Raw genomic sequence first — 22255 nt, forward strand, 5'->3', positions numbered from 1 at the left:
ACAAATTCATTAATATTATCAGTCTGTAGATATTCTACAAGATGCCCTAGAACATAAGTACTAAAATAATTTGTATCAATTTGACTTGTAAATAAAATACTCGTTGACAAACGTATTTTACAGTTTTATTTCTTGAAAAAATATACGCGTAAAAATACCCCCATATGTTTTTAATTTTTTTAAATTCTATTTTACGATTGTATATTGTATTTCTATTATTGTAATATTATTGGTTAAAATGGAGAGTAAAGATATAGTTCATGAGAAATCTATATGTTTTGTGTATAATGGTTGTAGCATCAGAAAAATGTAATCTCTGGCGGGAAAGATTAGCACGCATATATAAAGAGATGACTGAGTGGTTGAAGTGCTTGAAATTATCAGGCTTCTGATTGAAAGAAACAATTCTGAAATTTTCATTTACAGAGAAATAAAAAACTTGCTTAACGATTTAAAGTAATTTGTAATAAAATCGATAAGATATCTGTAGAAAAAAAATGGTGTTCCTAGCAGTTACTATTGCGCGGTTATTTGAATGAGTGTACAATTTGTATGCGATCGCAAACATTTTGGAAATTATGGAAAGTGATACGAGAACTAGAAGAAAAAGGCTTTCCGGAGAACCAGACGAACATCAATCGAAACGGTCAAAAGGGAAGGAAAATTCTTTTGATTTTACGCAGGAAGTAAGTGGTTAGATTTAATTGTTTAAATAGCTTCATTTAAATATTTTATATGTATTGATACATTTGTACATACTGTACTTTGCAGTGTAAAGCTGGTAAAATAAAAAGAATTTTAGTGCGAAATTTTATGTGTCATGATGCCATGGAAGTAATATTAAATCCAAATGTGAATTTCATTGTTGGTCGTAATGGAAGTGGCAAAAGTGCAATATTGACAGCTTTAACGGTTGGTCTTGGTGCTAGAGCAAACATCACTAGTCGTGGGGCATCTGTGAAAAGTATAAACACATTATACAACATACAGTTATTAATAATTCTTTATTTCTTTGTGTCCTGATATTTTTTTATTCTAGTAATATAATTCTTTAATATGTAGGTTTTATAAAAAAAGGAAAACATTCAGCAATGGTTGAAGTAACATTATTGAATAAAGGACCCATGGCATACAAACCAGACATTTATGGTGAATCAATAACAGTTCTCCGTAATATTGGAAATTCATCATCATATAAAATAAAAAATTGGAAAGGTATTTATTGTTTATTAATGCTCATTAATTTAAGTTTTACTTACATTTTTAAATATTTGAGATAAATATATTTTGAATTATGTTTAATAGGCGAAGTGATTTCAACAAAACGAAACGAGCTTGATAATGTATTAAGAGCAATGAATATTCAAATAGATAATCCTATTTCTATTCTAAATCAAGATATATCAAGAACATTTTTAGTTTCGTCTAAGCCAGAAGAAAAGTACGAGTTCTTTATGAAAGCTACATTTTTAGATGTAATTGGTAGTAATTATAAAGATGCTGAAGTAATATGTCAGCAAGAATTTGAAAAATTAAAACAATATAATGAAGTATGTTTGTATTACAATTTTCTTGTAATGATTAGTTTCTTTCGTATATATCAATAGAAATCTTTACAGATTTTGTCAGATGCAAGGAAAGAAGTTGAGCAGCTTAAAACAAATATAAAAAGAGTAGAAGAAATTGATGAATTACGACATGAATTAACTAGTTTAGAAATGGAATTGATTTGGGCAGTTGTGAGTTAAAAATTTAATGTATGAACATCTTATAAAATAATTCATTGCTTTAATTAATATCATAAAATTTATATTTCACCATGAAGGCTATAACAGAAGAAATAAAGTTGCACGAGATTGAAGATGATTTTAAGAAATATGAAGATAGTATTAAACAATTTCAGGATGCAGAATCATCTACAGAATCAAAAGATGAAGAAATAAATAATAAAATTCGGTATGAACCATTAATAACTATTTAATTATTTATTGCATATGTATGTATACAGAGTGTTCATATTATTACTAGCCAGCAATTTTTTCGAAATATATTCTGATTAAAAAAAAAATGAAAGAAAGAAAAAGTTTTATATGTGAGATTTAGGGCTTTCGCGGTCTGAGTTTATACTCGAGTTCAAGGCTTCCGGATGGATGCCACGTCTATCTTCAGAAATTCGCCGATGTTGCAGTCTGCATCTTCAGGGCTGAAGGCTCCGATTTTGAGTTTTACAGTTTCGTATGGCCAATCGGACAATAGATATCAATTTTGCGTATTTACATTATTTTTCGAGAAATGAAGGTGACCTTAAATTTTTTAAGTGGAGTTTCATATATCTTTTTATGCCCATCTAAAAGCGTTTGTCAAGATGAGTTCATGCGTGTATTATATAATGATCTTCGAGGTCATAGAAGACCGGGAATAAAAGAAAGATTTTGAATATTTCTTAACATTATGTTTATAAGAACTCTATGAATAAGATTACAAAAGATGCTCAATATGATTTCCTTGTGTACGAATACACATTTCACTTCTATGGATTACGTTTTTAATCGCTACCGCTATTTTTCATTTCTTTCTAATTAGAATAGTTTTTGAAAAAACACTGGCTACTATTAATAGCGTGAACAAGCTATATAACATTAATCGCTCTAAATGAACACATTTCATTCTTTATTTTCGGTTTGTTTTTTCATGTAGAATCGCCCCCTTCTCAGTTGTACTATCAATACTGGGACACCCTGTATATCAAAAGATAACATATATTATTACCTTTTTTTAATAGACAAATAGAGCAGGAAATTAAACAAGTAGAACAGGAAGTTACCAATAATTCTGCAGTATACAATAAAGTAAGAGAAGAATATAGTGTAAATAAGGATGTACATTCCACAAAAGTAAGGGAGTGGCGTTCTACTCAAAGTAAAATTAAGAGATTGGAGGATGATATAAGTATGATCAGAAAAGAAATACATCGATTAGAAAGGTTCGCAATACAGTTTTTCGTATAATTTATAATTAAATAAACAAGTAATATGACTATATATTTATTTTAGCGATGATAATGTAGAACAAAATGAAAGAAATAAAATAAAAGATCAGTTAACACTTTTTGAGCAAAAGTTGAACGAAATTGAAGCGTTGTTACGGACTAAACAGACTCATAAAACACACTTGGAAACTGATAAAGTGCGACTTTTAGAAAAAATTAAAGCTTCAAAACTTGAAATAAGCAACTATGAAATTCGTATGCGTGAGTATTTAATTATTCGTACAATAATTAAGGATTACAAAATATATTTATGTTTAAAGGAATTTAATTATGTGGAATAAATCAATTTAACTTGACTGTTTAAGAGAAAATTAGGCGAGAAATAAGTGCACGCAAGCAACATTCTGACAATGCATTGACTGTATTTGGACGAAATATACCGCGTCTTTTGAGAAGAATCGAAGAAGAATATAATAATGGACATTTTAGAGAGAAACCGCGTGGCCCACTTGGTATGAAGTCAATTATTTATTTCATTATGTACTAATATTTTCGTTAAATGTGGTATATAATCTTACTTGTATTTAGGGGCATGTATAAAAATGAAGGATCCGGCATGGTCCGCTGCCGTCGAAAATTATTTAGGATTTAATACTTTTAGTATATTTTGCGCAGATAATAGTAATGATGCCCAAGTATTAAATGCAATTATGAAGGAGATTTACTTAAATGAAAAAACTCCACAGATAATATGTAGCAAATTTTACAGTAAAGTAAGACAATTGTTTTATACAATTTTTTAAAGATAATATAAATTTACAAAGATATATTTGTCTTTCTAGATTCATGATGTTCATGCTCATTGTACTCGATCGCCAAATTATTCCAATCTCTTAAATGCAATGGATATATCAGATCCTGTAATTGCTAATTGTCTAATCGATCGGCGTGAAGTTGAATGTATTTTACTGATTCCAACTAGCAAGGAAGCGTCTGATATTATGTCTGATGCTACAAGAGTTCCACGGAATTGTAAAAGAGCTTTCACTCAGCAAGGCGATATGTTTTATCCAGATCCACATTATAGGTCTTACGGTGGACCACGCGGCTTAAAAGCTAAATTTCTCCAAGTTTCCGTTAGTGATGCAATTAAGTATGATTTCTGTTTTTTTTTTTTTCTATAAAAATATCTTCAATATCGTTATAAAATTTGTATTCTACTTCCGGTTTTTTTTTATTAGCGCATTAGAAGAAGAGTTGCGTACTATAGAAAATGAAAAAAGTGCAGTTACGCAATCGTGTAGGGTGGCCGCCGAAAAAGAGAAACGTATGAGTTCAGAATTAATGTCTGTTAATGGAGCAGTCGCGAAACTTCATACTGCTAAAAGTCAATATAAAACGCGAATTGATGATCTAAAGGATAAAATTGAAGCTACCGAGGCTATGTCTGTTATTGTATATGTAAGTGTTTAATTGAAAACTCCCTTGTTTATAGTAATTATTATTGTTAATTATTAAGAAATTACATCAATCTTACTGTGAACAGAAAAACGAATTAACTGAATTAGAAAAAAAGTTGGATCAAGAAAAATGTGAGGAATCTCGCTTGAATGAAAATGTTCTTGAACTACAAAAAAAGATTGAATGTTTAGAGACTGAAGTTAAAAATCATAGAGAATTGAGGCAGAATCTAGATTTGAAAATTAACCCACTGAAGGTATTTTTAATGTTAGAGATTATGTTCGTATCTTTGTGTTTTATACTTATATACTTGTGTTTTTCTTATGTAGGAAAATATAAAAAAATTAAAGAATGAAAAGGAAACGATAAATACAACGAATCGACACGCTATAAAAAAGTTAGAAACGCTTCGTCGGTCTTTGCAAACTGTAACAGCGAAATTAGAAATGCAACAAAGAGTTACTGAAAAGGCAGTGTCCGATGCTACAATGCAATGCGATAGAATAGAAGCAAAAAGGTTATTAACTTACAATGTTATGTACAAACTAAAGAATTGAATATTTAAAAAAATTATTAATTTTTAGATTTATGTTTTTCAAAAATTTTTATATTTTTTTATAAGTTTTATTAATCGATCAAGTTTGTACCTATAGTTCTGATACATCTATAAAAAAAATGAATCTGCTGAAAGTGAATTGTATTAGTTGTTCAAATATGTAATTCGTAAAGAGAAAAAATTGAACTGTGTTTACAGATCAGTCAAAGAACTTGAAAGGTTATCCAAAGATCTGAAAGGAGAAATTCACGAAATAGAGCGAAAATTTGGTACCATAGAAAAATTACGGCAAGATTTAAAAGAGAAAGAAGCAAAATGTGGAAAAGATTTGCAATTAGCTTCGAAAATTGAAAAGAGCTATCAAGTAAGTTAAAAAATTTCATTTTTTGTATATATCGTCCTTCCACGAGAAGAAGGCACAGCGTGTTTACATCCCCACTCTTGCTGCAGTCCGCTGATTGGCTGTCACTGATCTTCGTCATTCGACCAATACTTGTGAGTCATCAGACTGCAACAGGAGTGGGGATGTAAACACGCTGTGCTTTCTTCTCGTGGAAGGACGATAGGATAGTACACTTGTCATGATCGTACCAAATATTTCTATTCTTTAACAGTTATAACACAGTATTAAACACTGTGAAGATATTTAATGCAATCGTGATAAACGGAGTACCTGATACGTAAATAATATTTACGTAATAGTTAAAATATTTATTTACATTTATATATGTATGTTGCAGGTACATCTTAAGCGACTACAAGATCGGAAAACCTTATTTTCTGAAATGAAACAAACGTATGGAGTAAGCATACAAAATTCATTTTCAAACGTACTTGCTTTACGGAACAAAAAAGTATGTATAACCGAATTTTTACTTGAACATGCCAAATATTTATATTTTCACGTTATCATGCCTCGTTAAATATTTGAATCAGGGTACTATACGTATTGATCATGCGCGGAAAATACTTGAACTTGAAGTGAACGCGTTGAATGACAGTAAAAAGACAAAGAATGATGCAAGATCATTATCAGGCGGTGAAAGGTCTTATTCGACCGTTGCTTTCATTTTAGCACTTTGGGATTGTACTGGTTTGCCTTTTTATTTCCTCGATGAATTTGACGTTTTCATGGTATATATTAATGGTGAAATTAAGATTTCATTACATGCATGCAGAGTGTAGTATTTAACTGATGACTATTTTAATTAGGATAAGGTGAATCGACGAGTTATAATGGATATTCTTTTGGATCATACCAAAACACATCCGCAAAGCCAGTTTACGTTTCTGACTCCCTTAGATACATCCAATGTCCTTGCAGAAGATTATGTAACAATTCATCAGTAAGCATAATTATAATTGAAGAGAAATGATAACTCTAGAATTTAAGTAATACTGTATAGTTTTAGTATAATACTGTACGAAATAATTTTCAGGCTAGCAGCACCAGAACGAGCGAGTCGGGATCAACAAGCATAATTTAATTTAATATTTCTTTACACGATTTTTATTATTTTTCTCAGGATATAATTAAAATGTAATAGTGTAGCTAATTCTGTCAAAACTTGAGAGAGCTTATTAGTACTGTCGAGTAAAAGTAATATACATATTTCTGTTATTGTATTACTATTAACATTGATAAACTGTTATTTATAAGTATTACACTTCATAAATAATATGAATTATTTGATACTCAAATATCTTAATGAAATTTACTGTTAGTCACTTTATAGGAGATGTTTACTTATCTATTTCTATATCTAGCTCAAAAACGTATGTAATGTAAAATATCATTCATAGGTATATACAAGATCTGTAAAACATATTTTTCTAAGTGAAAATAATATATTTTTAATAACAGTGACGTTAAATAAAGTTTGTTCATGTTATATTTTTCTTATAAAATATGAATGTTTAATACAATTTATTTTTCCGTAATAACACAAATTTTATGCAAGATGTACAAAATAAAAAATTATTAAAAGTTTGTAAAAAGTAATAGAATATAAAAACTTAGTTTCCATATGCAAATGGGGTTGTGATGGTATATTAAGCGAATCTCGCTTCAGTTCTGGCGATCTATTCAATTCCAAGTTATCAAAGAAAGTACAAAAGTAATAGACACAGAAATTAGTCGCGTAAGCCACGAAATAGAAAATTTTAAACCATACATGACTGTTACGTACGGAGACGACGAAGTCTTCTCTCCGCGACATTTTGAACCGGAAATGCGTGCGCACAGATACTACTTGTTGCTCTCGCAAAATCGTATCGAAGCATGCGTGTCCCTACCATTTTTCTAGTTTTGAAAAATTGATTCATAGATTTCACATTGTATTGCTAGTAATTCGACTTATAATACAATATTTTATATAAAATATCAAGTTGCTTTCTCTTATTAGCCATATTGTTACCAGACAGTAATTTGCTTTTTATTGCTTCCATTTCAATTACACTATCATTCAAGCAATACATATGTATATGTACGCTCACATCTGTGACAATATACTATTACATTTTAAAATAAGTGTACCATTTCATGTTTTATTGAACAATAATTTTATTTAGAGGTTATTTTACGAATTATCTGTTCTATATTGTTCTTTCAGTCGCAAGTACGCTTGTCGAAATTCAATTTTGAATTATTTTTTATTGTCAACGTAGGTGTATATAAAATTTTGCGAGCAACCGTGTATCAAATACAACCTTACGATCAATTACGAACTTTACGAACAGTAAAGGTATAACCACGCTTACCGAGGAGGGTACATATACTGGATCGTAAGTGGATCAAGGTTTGTACCATTGCACGAATCTGGTTTGCCTGGGGTTTCCGATTAACGCAACAATTCACATTACGTGCATTGCGCGTGATGCTTGATGCGTACGAGGCGTGGTTGTATTGTGTAACCCGCAATACTGGCACTAGCGGAGAAAGTGTTTGAGAACGCGACGCCTGTCCGTGAATTGTTAATAAAAAACTGTCTCTTCGACGAACGATAAGAACGACTTAAGTATAAATACAATAGCCGTGTCAGCGATCGTAATTGGATTGGCCAAAAAGTGATTGCTTTTCTTCCCAATAGATGGAAATCTGTTGCAATCTGTAGCCAATCGAAGGTTGATCACCTTTTTGTTCGAAACATTTTTTTCTCAGATTATCGAAATTGGCATATCGTTAATGGGTTAGAAAGAATTTATTAAATCGAGAGGGAGGATGTGTTTGTTATCGTTTCGTCTCGCGTATTCGATGTTTCCAATGACTTTGTTTGCTGCATGATAAATAATAAAATAGCGGAAATACTAAATACGCATCAAGAATTATATGTATCCATTTCACGAATGAAAAATATAACTTGTCAAGAGTTGACAGATGCAAATATAGAAAAATTGCTTATTGTTTGCTATGACGCAAATTATAATATTTTAGTGTAGATTAATATATATTATATATACATATATCTATGTCTCATGCATACATATATGTGGTTGGTGAAATAATAATTGACAAAATCACAGTTGTATATTCACAAGAATTTGTATACAAAGTAAGACATGTTCGCCTTAGCTGCCGATACAAGACTACAGAGAGGTCGACAATGTGCACACTTGCACAGCACTTGTACAAAGCCTAGATGGCAGCAATACAATGTCTATTGTATAACATAGATGTCGCGATTAACCCTTTTATTCGAATTTCCATATTCCAACAATATACATATATTTTAAAAGCATAAGTGGCACATGTTATATATGAAATAATTTAAAAATTCTATACTGTATGAAATAATCGTTATAATGTATATTATTTATAACCGCTTGATCACAATTGCCATTATAAATGATATAGCTGAGGCACGATGGCCAATGGCTGCGGAGGTCGTCGATTCAGGTAGACAGCGTTGCAAGTGGCTTTAGGCAGGTGTAATAATAAGTACCATAAATTATGTTTTCTTTTCGTATGGAGGTAGTGCCATTTTATGCGGTGTTAAAAGTTCTCTCGGGTGGTAAAAATAAGAACACGTCCATAGTGTGACTAATGTTACATAATGAGAACTTGTCACTACAAGTATACATAGAGGGTATTCGACCACCCGTGGGGAAAATTTTAATGGGAGATTCTAGAGGCCAAAATAAGATGAAAATCAAGAATACCAATTTGTTGATGGAGACTTCGTTAAAAAGTTATTAACGCTTAAAGTTCCGCCCGTATTGAATTTTTTTCTCGAAAATGCGCAGGATTTCGGGGGTATGTCTATTCACCAAAAACGATCGTAATTGACCCCCACAACCAAAAATAATTTTTTCAGGACAATTTGAAATTTTTTAATTTTGTCGAAAAATTTCACACCTCGAATTTTTTTCTAGAAAATGGGTAGGATTTCGGGGGTATATCTATTCACCAAAAATTATTGTAATTGACCTCCGCAATCGAAAATAATTTTTTTAGAACGATTTGAAATTTTTTTTTTCGTTGAAAAATGTAGGCACCTACCCCCCGTCGATTTTTCTTAAAAATTCGTTTTTCATTTTTAGTAATTTTGTTTGACGCTGTACAGAAATTTTGTCTAATACTTTTTTATAGGTATCCATGAGCTCTACTTTAGAAAAAAGTTTCATTGAAATATATTCACTATTGCAGGAGTTATGGCTGTTTGAAAATTGGACCACTTTTATGGGGTGTTTCCCATTTTAAGAGATCAAAGAACAACTTTTTGAATATTTTTGCAATTTCTACATATTCTTTACCAAAATACGCGTTGTTTGCTTTTTTAAACATTAAAATCGTCCATTCCGTTCAGGAGTTATGACATTTTAAAGATTCGCATGAAATTTCGGTGAAGCATTTCTGGCCTCACATTAGATTTTCGGTAAAGAATTTTTTTCTCGAAGATGGTTAGGATTTCGAGAGTATGTCTATTCACAAAAAATGATTGTAATTGATACCCGCAACTAAAAATATTTTTTCCAGAACGATTTGATACCTTTTTAGTGACATTCTCTAATTAGATCAAAGATCTTTCTGTTCTTCGTTAATTAAAAAATTGAGTGTAATATTTTTTGTAATAGTTGAAGCTTTTTCAAACGATTCCTTTGCAGTCGCAATTTGATTTTTCACAGGCTTTGCAAAAGATTAGCAAAATTGTATATATTTTTGCACAGAAACTCAATATTTTTCGAATTTTTCGATCGAACAGAAATAATTTTTGCAAAAATACGTAAACGTTAAATGAATTTTGTTGCAAATATATTTCCGTACACACGCTTTTATTTGCAGTAGACTTTAGAATTGTTTGTGGCGTAGAAATTGTAAAAATAATTCATATCGCTATCTATGAAAATCTTATTTCTTATTGAAATAGAAGAAAATATTGTATACAGAACTATAGGACTCACCATTATGTACGACGATAGAAAAAAAAAAACATAAATTCAAGACACATCTTGCACATCGAATTAATACAGTTTCATTACACGACCACTTTTTGTTTAATACCAGAGAAACCAATTTTTTCCCGCTTTTGAATATTTCTTGACAGAGGTATCCTTCGTTTATGTCACTCAAAGCGACTCTACTTCGACAACTGTGATCGATGCTGCCCAAAACCAAATGAGGGAACTTATCGGGTCGTCCAGCACGAGAAATATCATGAAGTGGGGGAAAGCTCCCATTGGAAAGCAAATTTGGTTTATATTTTGGAAATTTTCATTTTCTTTGCAGAGTTCTGCCACTGCATACCGCTAGTGTAGAGCAAATTCTATTTTCGATTAAAAATGTTAGATTCTAACTTTTGTTCACGGTTTTACCTTTCTAAATATTAATTTAAAACATTAACCCTTTGTCATACAATAACGTGTCTGACTTGTCACAAGTTCTAAATGTCAAATTTCACAATTATGAGGCTACTCAATCGTCATCGAGACTTATAAATTGAAATCAACACATTTTTATATTCACCAAGTATTCATAAAACATATCTATTCTTTTTCGTGACCATACGTACAAATTTAAACGAAATTAAATAGTATACGTTTGAAAAATTACGTTAAATCGTACGTCAAGGGGTTAATGATATATAAATGAAACGTACGTAGAAGTTATTTTACCAACCAATCTAAAATTTGTATTTGTTTTTCGCGAATAAAATTTGCCCAATTCTGCATAGATATTTCAACAATGGCGTAAATATTGGTGCATATAATTGATGATGTATTACTGTATGGTAATTGTATTCTCTTTCTATGAAATATTTTTTTCTTTGATAAGATTTTATATTGGACGACGAAACTAACATTGTAAGGTTGCATCAATAATGTGTGCTTTGTTTGAATTATTTTAAGCGTGCACGTACAATTTTCTTCTTCGAAAAAAAATGGAGCATTTCAGTTTGCTACCACTAAACCACGACATTAGTTATCGATCCCTTTATTCGACTTTACACGTAAATGATTCGAAAAATATTGAGTTTCCGACTTATAATAGAATATTCTTGTAAAGAGTTGAATTCTATCAGTGTCCAAAGTTTACATTGTTGAGGGCGGATTGAAAACTTTTACAATATCATTAAGTATCATTCGTTACTATTCCCATATCTTTGCAATAATTTATCAGTCTCGTTTCTACGCAAAATGAATAAAAACAAAATTTGGGCGGCCATCTTTGTTTCGTTCGAAGAGAAGAAGCACAAGGAAAATCAAATCGAGATTAAATGTAGTTCTGGGGAGGTGGGGAGTCCTTCACTCTCGAATTCCACCGTAAAACGTGCTGATTCGAAAGTTTTTCTGTTTGTACGTGTTAACACGTTAACTGCCAAACCAAACCCGACAAATTGTCCATAAAAACGAAACTTTGTTTTCAGACAAATGGAAACTAGCATACCCATAATCTGTTATTGAACTTATTTTTACAGACTCGTTAAAATTCAAGGGTCCTATCTAGATTTATTTTTTTTAACATCTGAAAAAAAATCATAAAAAAAAATCATGTCACCCATATATGGATGACGTGACAGTCGATGTGTTAAGTGCGAAGAGGGGTCGAAGAAGGCAAGAGTAGACGACCGTTCTTTATACTTGCTAAAAAAAAATCACTTTATTCGACGAGCATTATTCCTAAAAACGACAGATCGGGTTCAGTTGATGAGAGCCTGGGCAGGGGCGGCGTAGGCGAAAGGCGATGCGGCGATTTTGGCGACCGGTGCAGCGTAGGAGACGGCTGGTGCTGCGGCGTATTTGGCGATGGGGGCCGCGTAGGCAACCGGAGCTGCAGCGTACTTGGCGTAGGCAACGGGGGCGGCGGCGATCTTGGCAATTGGCGCCGCATAGGCAACGGGAGTGGCCAGTTTAGCTACAGGCGCGGCGGCTACCAGGGGGGCGGCTGCTGCTTCCTTGCGAACGACGGCGTTGAAACCGTTGACCGGGTCGGCGACGTAGTCGACGATGCGTCTGGTACCGTCAGGTTCGACCAGAGAGTAGCTGCCTTGTACAACGTCTCCGTCGCGGGTCTCCTGTTGGCTCTTGGCGTCTCCGGTCAGGCTGTCGTGCACGTCGTAGGCGTAGCTGTACTGAGGGTTGGGGTCAAAGTCGGCGTCCACTGCCTTGGCTACGGGGGCTACAGCGAGCGTCTTGGCCACTGGTGCCACTGCCAACGGGGCTGCTGCGGTGTACGCGAGCGAAGCTGCAGGTGCGTAGGTCAACGGTGCGGACGCAGGCAGGAGTCCTGCGTTGGCAGCTGCGACCAGAGCGGCGAAGGCGACGAACTACGAATTTAAAAAATCGTTTTCGTTAGTTTCTGTTGACGTATCAGTTGCAAAATGCGCGTGGACGATAAACAAAGTTGTGCAAAGTGTCTTCGATCAACGTATTTTTAGACTCGAAACGGGCGCGTTCTTGAATCGTCGATGGTGGTGTACCGTTATCGAAATCGGATGGAATTGTCGAAACGCGCGTTCCACTTTCGAGTCTGCGCTCGGAGTGAGAAAATAGCGTCGATCGTGAAAAAGAACGAGCTTTTCTGTTTGCTATTTTTAAACACGATTACTCGATATTAATCACAACGAATATTTCAATCGAAATACGGTAGGATGGTAAGTTTAAACGTGTCCTACGAAAGGAGTTACGTATTCTCTTTGGTTTATACCTTGAAGGCCATTGTAGCTTGCTTGATTGGAAGATCTCTTGATCTGTCTGTCTGTGATGCGAATGATACCACGGTCGGGTGGTTTTCGGCTTTTATACCGCGCGAACAGGACCCACGGGCACGCTGACGTAACTGGGTGACGGTACCTTCGACGGTCACCCGATTCGCGGCCGCAGAGTGGCACAAAATTGAGCAAGAAATCGGACCACGCCCAACACGAACAATTCGAAGAGCGACGATGGTCGTTGGACCATTGTGGACATCGTCGCGGTGGACTAGGTCGGTTCCTTGCGACAAGTTACTTAATCTAATTTGCAACTTCTTTTCTTAGAGGAAAACACGGTGTCGCTTTATAGGCAAACCGACTAGATTTTCTGATGATAAAATCAGTACGAATTTTTGTTACATCGAAGGAACAAATCTACGTTTCGGTTAAATTTTTAATTGGTACATATTATGTATTAACATAATTTCAGTTGTTTTTTAATAAGATTTCGATTCACATATCAAACTTCTTACTCGTGATTCTTTATTATTCTTTGTTTCGGTAATACCCAATCTGTTTTCTTAAAATAAAATAATATTTAGTATAAATGTTCACCATAGATCTTGTTCATTGACAATTATTCGTTAAATAATTCGATTTAATTTTATATTTGCTTTTTCATAATTTCATGTTAATACTTGGTTAATACTAAATTATATATTTTTAAGGAGGTTAATGTATTAAACAAAGAATTATAACAAGCTTTACAAGTTATTCATTGTCAATTATTCGTTAAATAAATCGATTTAATTTTATATTTGCTTTTTCATAATTTCATGTTAATACTTGGTTAATACTAAATTATATATTTTTAAGGAGGTTAATGTATTAACTAAAGAATTATAACAAGCTTTACAAGTTGTCTATATTTTCGTTGCATTAGTTAAAACGCTAGTCCGAAATCTATAGACGAGGATTATTTTCATCAGAATATAGTGCAGAGTTAGCAAATCGTCCTCGGAGCAATTTATTACAATTAAGTGTCGTATAAATTCGGGCAGCGACCTTGAGTTCTTCCATAATTGGTAGAATCGACTGGTTTTTTCGTGGTACAAAGAAATAAGAAGGGGATGAGATTACGTACACGTGATGTAAGAAGACGATTGCGCAAAACTGATCGATTTTTTCATTCGATTAGCGGGCATAGAAATATTTATGTCGCGGTGACAAAATGCCTTCAACTTTTTCTTTTCTATTTGCACGCTATTTTCTAATCGAGAAACTTTGAAAAAAAAAATTGAATCGACGGAATTCAAACTTCGATTCGCAAATGTTGTCCGTTTTCGCATAAAATTCGTCGCCCAATTAGCCGATGGAATTGCGTGGAATTCGTAAGAGGAAGAATAGGAATAGGACGCGTTGAAATTCCATTGATCGATACGTAACAAGTGCGGAAGATCTAAATACAAGTTGTGACATTGATTTCACGCAGACTGCTGCGCAGACTGTTGCTCGATCAGCGTGGCGCAGGAGGACAGAAGCTGACGCGAGTCGGAGGTCTTGATTCTGAATCGGTATAGATCCCCGATGGCCCGGGGGCTATCGATCGATCGATCGATCGAGGCGGGCCTCGCAATTCGGCAGGGGCCGGCGAGCCGGCTATTTTTTCTTTATGAAAGTGCTCCACTTCTGTTTGCCGGGTAACGTTAGATGTGACGCAACGAACGAGGTAGATCCAAATACGTATCGCTCGAAAGTTTCACGACGAGCTGCTACCGACGAATTCTCCTTTTTACCAGACGACCGTCTCGAAATTTGGAGAAATTTCGAAAATCGATCGACCGTACGACTCGCGATCGACGAAACCAGCGCCCCGTTCCTACGTTTGTTTCGCAGCTGTTCGTTCGATCGTTCGCGTACTATTTACGTACAACCTACTTTTCATAGAAAAGAAACGTTGATTAAGCCAAATGATCGGTTATTTACAGAAGAATATTGTAAATTAAATAAGCTAATTTACAGAATCATTTATTCCTTTTTAAGCCTGTTTTATTCGTTGAAAATAAAATAAATAAATGTAATGAAACGAATTGTTGGAAAACGAGAATCTATTCTTCAGAAGAAAACTTAATGGTTACACGATATGTTTTCAATCGATATGATAAATCTACGTTAGTAGATGAAATGAATTAACATTATTAGTAAAATATCTATGTAGAGGACGAACACCGTGTAATAAAAGGTACTGTACTGTTAATTGAAAGCAAATCATAGCAACATTTATATTATTTATTATAATGTCTGTAAAATTTAAATAAGGCACGATATTTACATAATTTAAATAATAGCAAAAGCGATATGATTGAAAAAAGAAGTTCGTGAAATATTGTTGTCAGTATTGAAAGTCATAATTGAAATGTTAATTAATTTCATTATTTATTAGTAGACTCTGGATGTTTATGCACAATAAATATACGAAAAACATATGCTATTTATGTATAAAACATATGCTAGAATGCAGGAAAAATATACAAAATTAACAATACATTTTGTAATTATTATGGCATATTGTAATTCAAATTATAGTAAGTAACAAGTTTCCTGGTTAGACTAAATTAATTTGTTGAATATATGCAACGCAAAGAAAATATGGTATAACATATTGCATATGCTTTTGTACCTAAAACATCAAAATATATTCATTATGCAAAAAGATAAAATAAAAAATATATTTTTAGAATTCTTTAGCCATAAAACGTATTTCTATCCAGGTCCTATTGCTCTATCTGTTTTCTATAAAAATATGCATTTGCATAAACATTCGGAGTCTATTTATTAGTCTATAGGCAGTGAAAAAACCAATTTATACGTTCGAATAAAAAGAGTGTTGAACCGATAAATTTTAATGAATTTAATTAAAAATTCGGCTACTATTCATTTACCTTGAACTTGTAGAAATGACTGAAAAGTAAAGCGTATATGGAATCAATAAAAACAGAATAAAACTGGTTATTTAAATCTTGAAAATTTATTCGTTTCCAAATTCATGAGTATACCAAATTGGACTAAATAGAAATACGACAATGCGGGGTCTTAATTATTCAAAGAAGCGTTAAATCAGATACATGCAGTTGAAAAGTATATAGGAAACATTTTGACAATACATTCTAACACTTACAAATATCTCGTAACTATTTTCAGGTGACGCGATAAAAAATCTACGATGCGAATTTTAACGAAATTGAAAGTTTATCTAAATTCTGTAAGGGGCGAAAACGATCAAGAAATAAGAAAAGAAAACTATTTTATAAAATTAAATCATCCATATATTTTAATAAAGTCATAATTTCAGAGAAATAGGATGTACTGAAAATGGGAAATCATTTTAACAAACGATAAAACAAGCAATTTTGACATCCTTGATAGATCTAGTGTTAAACGAAGGTGAACGTATGAATATCCCTGTACCGGCCAAGTTCAAGTGCGGCCGGTTGATACGATCTACTGCCAAACTTTGAAAGTCCGGCAAAACCTCAGCAGATTGGTGGGAGAAAATGGTCTCGTAGTGGCCCGATCGTTGGTATATAAAGCAGACCGAATAAACGTTTGGCATCATCAGTCGCTCAGTCGATCCAAACCAACCAAATCATCTCAACAATGGCCTTCAAGGTGGGTAAAGGGTCCTGAGTATCGTTTCTCGCTCGATGTTCCAGCATCGGCGAGATCGATCGTGACCGTTCGACGAGATCCATCCGAAAATAGGTAAAAATTCTAACGATTTCTATCGATATTTCAGTTAGTCGTGTTCGTTGCCTTCGTGGCTGCCGCCAACGCCGGATTACTGCCCGCGAGCGCACCCTTGTCGTACGCCCCTGCGGCGCACATCGCTTACGCAGCGGCAGCTCCTCTGGCTTTGGCCCCCGTAGCGAAGACCGTGGCTGTAGCCCCTGTAGCCAAGGCGGTGGTGACCAAGACCGTGGATGCTGACTACGACCCTCATCCCCAGTACAGCTATGCCTACGACGTGCACGACAGCTTGACCGGGGACGCCAAGAGCCAGCAAGAGAGCCGCGACGGAGACGTAGTCCAGGGTAGCTACTCTCTGATTGAGTCCGATGGAACGAAACGCACTGTCGACTACACCGCTGACCCAGTCAACGGATTCAACGCCGTAGTACGCAAGGAACCAGCCGCCGTTGCCGTGAAAGCCGTGGCAGCTGCTCCCCTCGCCCACGCACCTTTGACCTACGCAGCCTCCGCACCAGTTCTCGCCGCCCCGGTTGCCAAGATCGCTGCCCCCCTGGCGCATGCTCCGGCCTACTACGCCGCCCCTTCAGCTAAGCTCGCCGTCGCCCACGCCGCCCCATACGCCGCCTCGTTAGCCGCCCCATACGCCGCTTCGTTAGCCGCCCCATACGTTGCACACCCTGCACCGTACGCCGCCGTCGCTCCAGCAGCCTCCATCGCCTACTCGGCTCACCCCGCACCCTTCGCCAAGCTGGCGGCTGCTCCAGCTCTGACCTACGCCGCCCCCGCACACTACCTCTAAAGCGCGCTACCGCCTCGCTGCCAACGGTGTCGACTCAGGCTGAACTTTATTTATTTTTTTAGCAGACTTGTTTGTGACTAATTAAACTCGTTACAAATGTATCACGATATTCGCCTTACTGCGGTACCACCGCATCTTCATCGATCCTACAATGAAACTAACAAATCTTTTAGAATTTCTGAAGCGTTCTCGACTTCCTTCGTTCGAACTAACCGCCCACGCGCAACCTTGAGGATAGGGTAGCGTTTCCATTCCGGCGTCCTTGCCTGTCGAGCCGTTTCTGACGTTCGCCCGAACTGACCCACTTTCTACTCTCTACTTTCGTACTTGTTTCTCAAGTGCTTCGCAAACCGAGCAGAATTGTCAAATTTCTACGTGGTCCGGTCCCGACTTGTCAACCGTTACGAAACGATCGTACGCCGTGTAACGAAAACTAAGGAAACTCGGGATTAATAGCAACAAGCTTAATGTGTCTGTCTCTAACTTGCGCGGTATTTATTTAAATATAGCGTCGAACGTTCACGGAATAATTACAAACGTCATTAGCGAAGGAAGATTCAAGTAAACACGCTTGCCGCGGAGGATATGCTGGTCTCGTTAAGTTGCAAAATATATTTTAAAGGCGTTTAATAAAAAGAGGAAAACAGAGGACTCGCGTATAACGAAATTTATCTCGATTACATGGACTGAATCCATTACCAAGGGAGAAAGGCGTCCGAATTCCAGGCCTCGATTTAAATGATTGCATAATAAAAGTGAACCAGAACGATTAAGTTTTTTGGAAGCGGACGCGAGGAACGTGAGATGGACTCCTTATACAATGTTCGATACGCGTACGTACGGTCCGTGACGCGAAAAATATTACGACATCGCGAAAAAAAAATAACTAAAAATAAGAATCGATAGAAGATATCTTAATACAATTTAACGCGATGCACGACAAAACGGAAGTCGATGCTAAAGAAGGTGGCAAAGGGTAAGAAGTGAACGTATGGGAATATAGAATAGACAGATCTCGGGTATAAATAAACATAAATGCTAAACTAGGCGACAAAGTATAATGACAAAATAAAGAAGTTATTGTTAATGTTAATAATAATCTTTTTTTTTTATAACGTTAGAAAGGTAGAAAATGTACTCTTGTTGTACTTTGTTTTCGAATGTATTATCATTTTGGAGATCGGACGAAGTTTCATAATGTTTGGGTTGCTTAATCGCAGGGGCGATAATTTATTCGCAGAGTTGTCGGAATAACAATTGTTGCTGGACGAACTATTTCTCGGGGCAAATGTATTCGTTGAACCCGAAAGACATGTTTTTGTAATAGACACATCCATTTTTCATTGTCATGCGCGTAAAAATGTCTTGTAACCTTTTAATCCTTAAAAGAAAGGCATACCCCAGTCACGATAGCACTTGCAGTTGTCTCTACTGTTTACGTGTCTCGGCTATCAAGCAGCGTTTGATTGCTGGCAATGAGGTATCGGGACCGCGTGATTTCACATTCGCTTTACAATACAAATCAGTGTTCGAATAAATCTGTTTGAACCTACGCCGAAAACAATTTCTACGCAACGTTTCGATAGCGTTAATTCGTTGAGTGAATAATTGAATGGATAACATTCCAAATATCTATTTCTGGAATGTTATATATTTTTAAAATTTAAGGTCTCGAAAGTTGCAAAACTACCAAAGACAGAAGTAATGTATAACACGTTTATAATACGGTTTTATCATTCGGTCAGAGTTGTACAATTTTTTTTTAATGGTTTATTTATTCACGATTATGAGTTGTGATTGATACCTCGTGAGTAAGAGTTTGTCGAAGAAGTCTTAAACGATTCTGCCCAAAGCAATAATGACGATAATGAAAATACTTTGTCTTCTGCAAGTTTCATTGATGAAAGATTACAATTGGCTGATAAATTGGAACAGCATTTAATTGGAAAGGATACGAGCATCGAACGAGCTGCTCTGCAACCGTTATATCAATCTCTTAATTTCTCGTACCATTACGTATGCTATACACGCTGCTCTCAGGTAACTCACCTAACCGATGTTATAATAAATTGATATGTAATCTGTATGACTGTGTAATTAATTCCACCAGCTGAATTAAAAACTTGAATGTTCATAGAATGGATATATTTAAAAAAAAGAGTCTTCAATGTTTGCTAGCACCCAAAATTTGTTAAACCGATCAAAGACAATTAATTAAAACGTACCTTATAATTGTGTTCGTGAACCCAATCGATAGAATAACTTTGACTATTTTCGCCAATTATACGAAACTAATTCTCTTAATTTCTCATACCATTACGTATGCTATACACGCTGCTCTCAAGTAACTCACCTAACCGATGTTATAATAAATTGATATGTAATCTGTACGACTGTGTAATTAATTCCACCAGCTGAATTAAAAGATTGAATGTTCGTAGAATGGGTATATTTAAAAAAAAGAGTCTTCAACGTTTGCTGGCACCCAAAATTTGTTAAACCGACCAAAGACAATGACTTGAAACGTATCTCATAATTGTGTTCCATAGAATAACTTTGCTCATTTTCGCCAACTATACGAAACTAATTGACAAATTCGACAATCGAAGTCAAAGAGATATTTCTTACTTTCGAAGATTTTCGCTCGCCAAACTTTCGCCCGTGCAATAACGTTGACTTTGAAACTTTTAAGCGGTATCTAGAATTTTGGTATTCGAGCGACGCGGTTAATTTTTAGACGCGTGATCGCGCTAGCAGCGACTCGCGATGTCTCCTGTGAATTAGTTATTCGTTTGGTGGGCGTGCTATTGTAGTCGTAAGCTTCGAAATGTAACGGATAAAAATTGTCGAACGTCAGAGACAAAGAGAATGAGAGAGGGAGAGAGACAGAGAGAGAGAGAGGAGCAAGAGAAACGGAAAGAGAGAAAGAGAGAGAGAGCGATAAGGATTGAAAGGGTATTGTTCGTTTTCTGAATAGAAATCAATAAAGAAAAGATCGACGGTTTCGGCCAAGGCAATTCATCGGCCGCGCAGTCAAATTCTTCCGTAACCGGTCTACCAAAAGTGAACCGGTTTCTTGTGTAGCGAGCCACGTAATACGGGGCGCGATTACGAGGGGCCGCGTCGTGACATTGGGCGCGGTACTTTGACGGCCGCGGCTGCAACCCTGGCTCGTTCGGTGAAAGTTTGTCTGTACGGACAGGTATGTAACCGAATACGCAAAGCTAATTGTAAGACATCGGGGGTCCTTATAAAGAGTGGGCACAAAATGCTATTTGCACACCCACACCTTATTTTCGTTTCTTTTTCTTAAATTTCACGGAAAGAATCCAACCACGACGATTAATCGATTTAAACCCATCGAGTCAGTCCATACTAGAGAGCATGGCTTTGCACGTGTAATTTTTAAGCACGTGTACGTCTAGCATACGCGTACACACACATAGAAAAATATATTTTTCTTGTAGATTGTCCGATACAATAAATAATAAACAGATAAATGTTTGTGAAAATCATTCCCTATTTTGTTTTAATATTAAATAAAAAAAGTATGCTGGACATTTCTTAAATAGAATATATTTTTCTTGTAGATTGCCCGATACAATAAATAATAAGTAGACAAATGTTTGTGAAAATCATTCCCTATTTTATTTTAATATTAAATAAAAAAAGCATGCTGGAAGTGGCCCTATTTTCCAATAGGGGTCGATTCCTTTTGGACGACGCTTGGAAATCTATTTCTGGCGAATAAGACACGTTGCTGATACGATGATTTTTGTTATAGTACTTACTAACGAGGACTCCAAGTTAAAAATTGCAAATCGGAAAATATGCAATTTAATATTATTTCTTTTTATTAGAATGTGTGTCACATAAAATAAAAGAAACGTGTATCTTATCTTATATACAGAGTGTCCTTGAATTAGATGGTCTCCTTTAGCAGAGGTGATTTAGGCGGTGAAATTGAGTAAAAAATCCTATAAACATTCCGCAAAAAATGCATAATTAATGAAAAATTAATTATCTCATGTGAAAGGTATCGATACTAACATGAACGAGCTATAAAAAATTTTTGAGGAGACTCAAAATTAACAAAAATTAACTCGTGACAAGAAAGTGTTCGATGTGTTTCTTGTAACATGTGAAATTAATATTTGCAAAATTTCACTTTTTATTTTAATTTTCGAAAATGTTTCTGTAGGCTGGCTACTGATTACTATGTTTTTGTAGACTGGAGATCGATACTAGTCTATCAGTTAAGATTACATTAGATATCGATACCTTGTTCGATATCTTTGCTAACATTTAACATATTAATTATGTGTTTTTCACACAATTTTACAGCCTGAATCACCTCTTTTATGGAGACCATTTAGTTCAAGGATACTTTATACATACATATGTACAGAATGAATCATTTAATTGGGAACATTTAAATATCTTCGTTATTTATGCAAATATGAAAAAATCGCTTCGTATAAAATTAAACTGGTTTAAGTGTCAAACGTAGTAATAAGAAAAGGTTTTTCACTTAAGTTATTTTTTTCTCTCTGGATTTCAAAATCATTCGT

The 22255-nt window shown here is 35.0% G+C and overlaps 4 protein-coding genes across 4 annotated transcripts in view; 2 read left to right on the plus strand and 2 right to left on the minus strand.

The window, feature by feature from the left end:
- Nha1 (Na[+]/H[+] hydrogen antiporter 1) overlaps positions 1–22255 on the minus strand; it is a 572935-nt gene that overhangs the window by 83189 nt on the left and 467491 nt on the right. The window lies entirely within an intron of this gene.
- On the plus strand, positions 309–6916 carry Smc6 (Structural maintenance of chromosomes 6). Its single transcript, XM_076767585.1, has 19 exons — positions 309–686; positions 772–964; positions 1063–1215; positions 1306–1550; positions 1620–1739; positions 1826–1956; positions 2783–2983; positions 3054–3250; positions 3355–3501; positions 3578–3762; positions 3832–4142; positions 4231–4450; positions 4536–4706; positions 4780–4967; positions 5205–5370; positions 5747–5860; positions 5943–6140; positions 6219–6352; positions 6446–6916. The coding sequence occupies exons 1-19, from the start codon at positions 579–581 to the stop codon at positions 6486–6488; spliced, it is 3225 nt and encodes a 1074-aa protein (XP_076623700.1). The 5' UTR covers positions 309–578; the 3' UTR covers positions 6489–6916.
- On the minus strand, positions 12143–13198 carry Cpr1 (cuticular protein 1). Its single transcript, XM_076767587.1, has 2 exons — positions 13150–13198; positions 12143–12769 (listed from the first exon to the last, which is right to left on the minus strand). Exons 1-2 carry the CDS (start codon positions 13159–13161, stop codon positions 12143–12145), a joined length of 639 nt encoding a protein of 212 aa, XP_076623702.1. The 5' UTR covers positions 13162–13198.
- On the plus strand, positions 16767–17684 carry Cpr2 (cuticular protein 2). Its single transcript, XM_076767586.1, has 2 exons — positions 16767–16804; positions 16932–17684. The coding sequence occupies exons 1-2, from the start codon at positions 16793–16795 to the stop codon at positions 17682–17684; spliced, it is 765 nt and encodes a 254-aa protein (XP_076623701.1). The 5' UTR covers positions 16767–16792.

Source organism: Colletes latitarsis, chromosome 6 (assembly GCF_051014445.1).
Source record: "Colletes latitarsis isolate SP2378_abdomen chromosome 6, iyColLati1, whole genome shotgun sequence".
In the NCBI taxonomy this organism is placed as follows: Eukaryota; Metazoa; Arthropoda; class Insecta; order Hymenoptera; family Colletidae; genus Colletes; species Colletes latitarsis.

Coding starts and splice junctions, on each gene's coding strand:
- Smc6 (XM_076767585.1), top strand. CDS start 579: ATGGAAAGTGATACGAGAACTAGAAGAAAAAGGCTTTCCGGAGAACCA. Junction 1,216..1,305: donor TAAAATAAAAAATTGGAAAG/GTATTTATTGTT, acceptor TATGTTTAATAG/GCGAAGTGATTTCAACAAAA. Junction 1,957..2,782: donor GAAATAAATAATAAAATTCG/GTATGAACCATT, acceptor TTTTTTTAATAG/ACAAATAGAGCAGGAAATTA.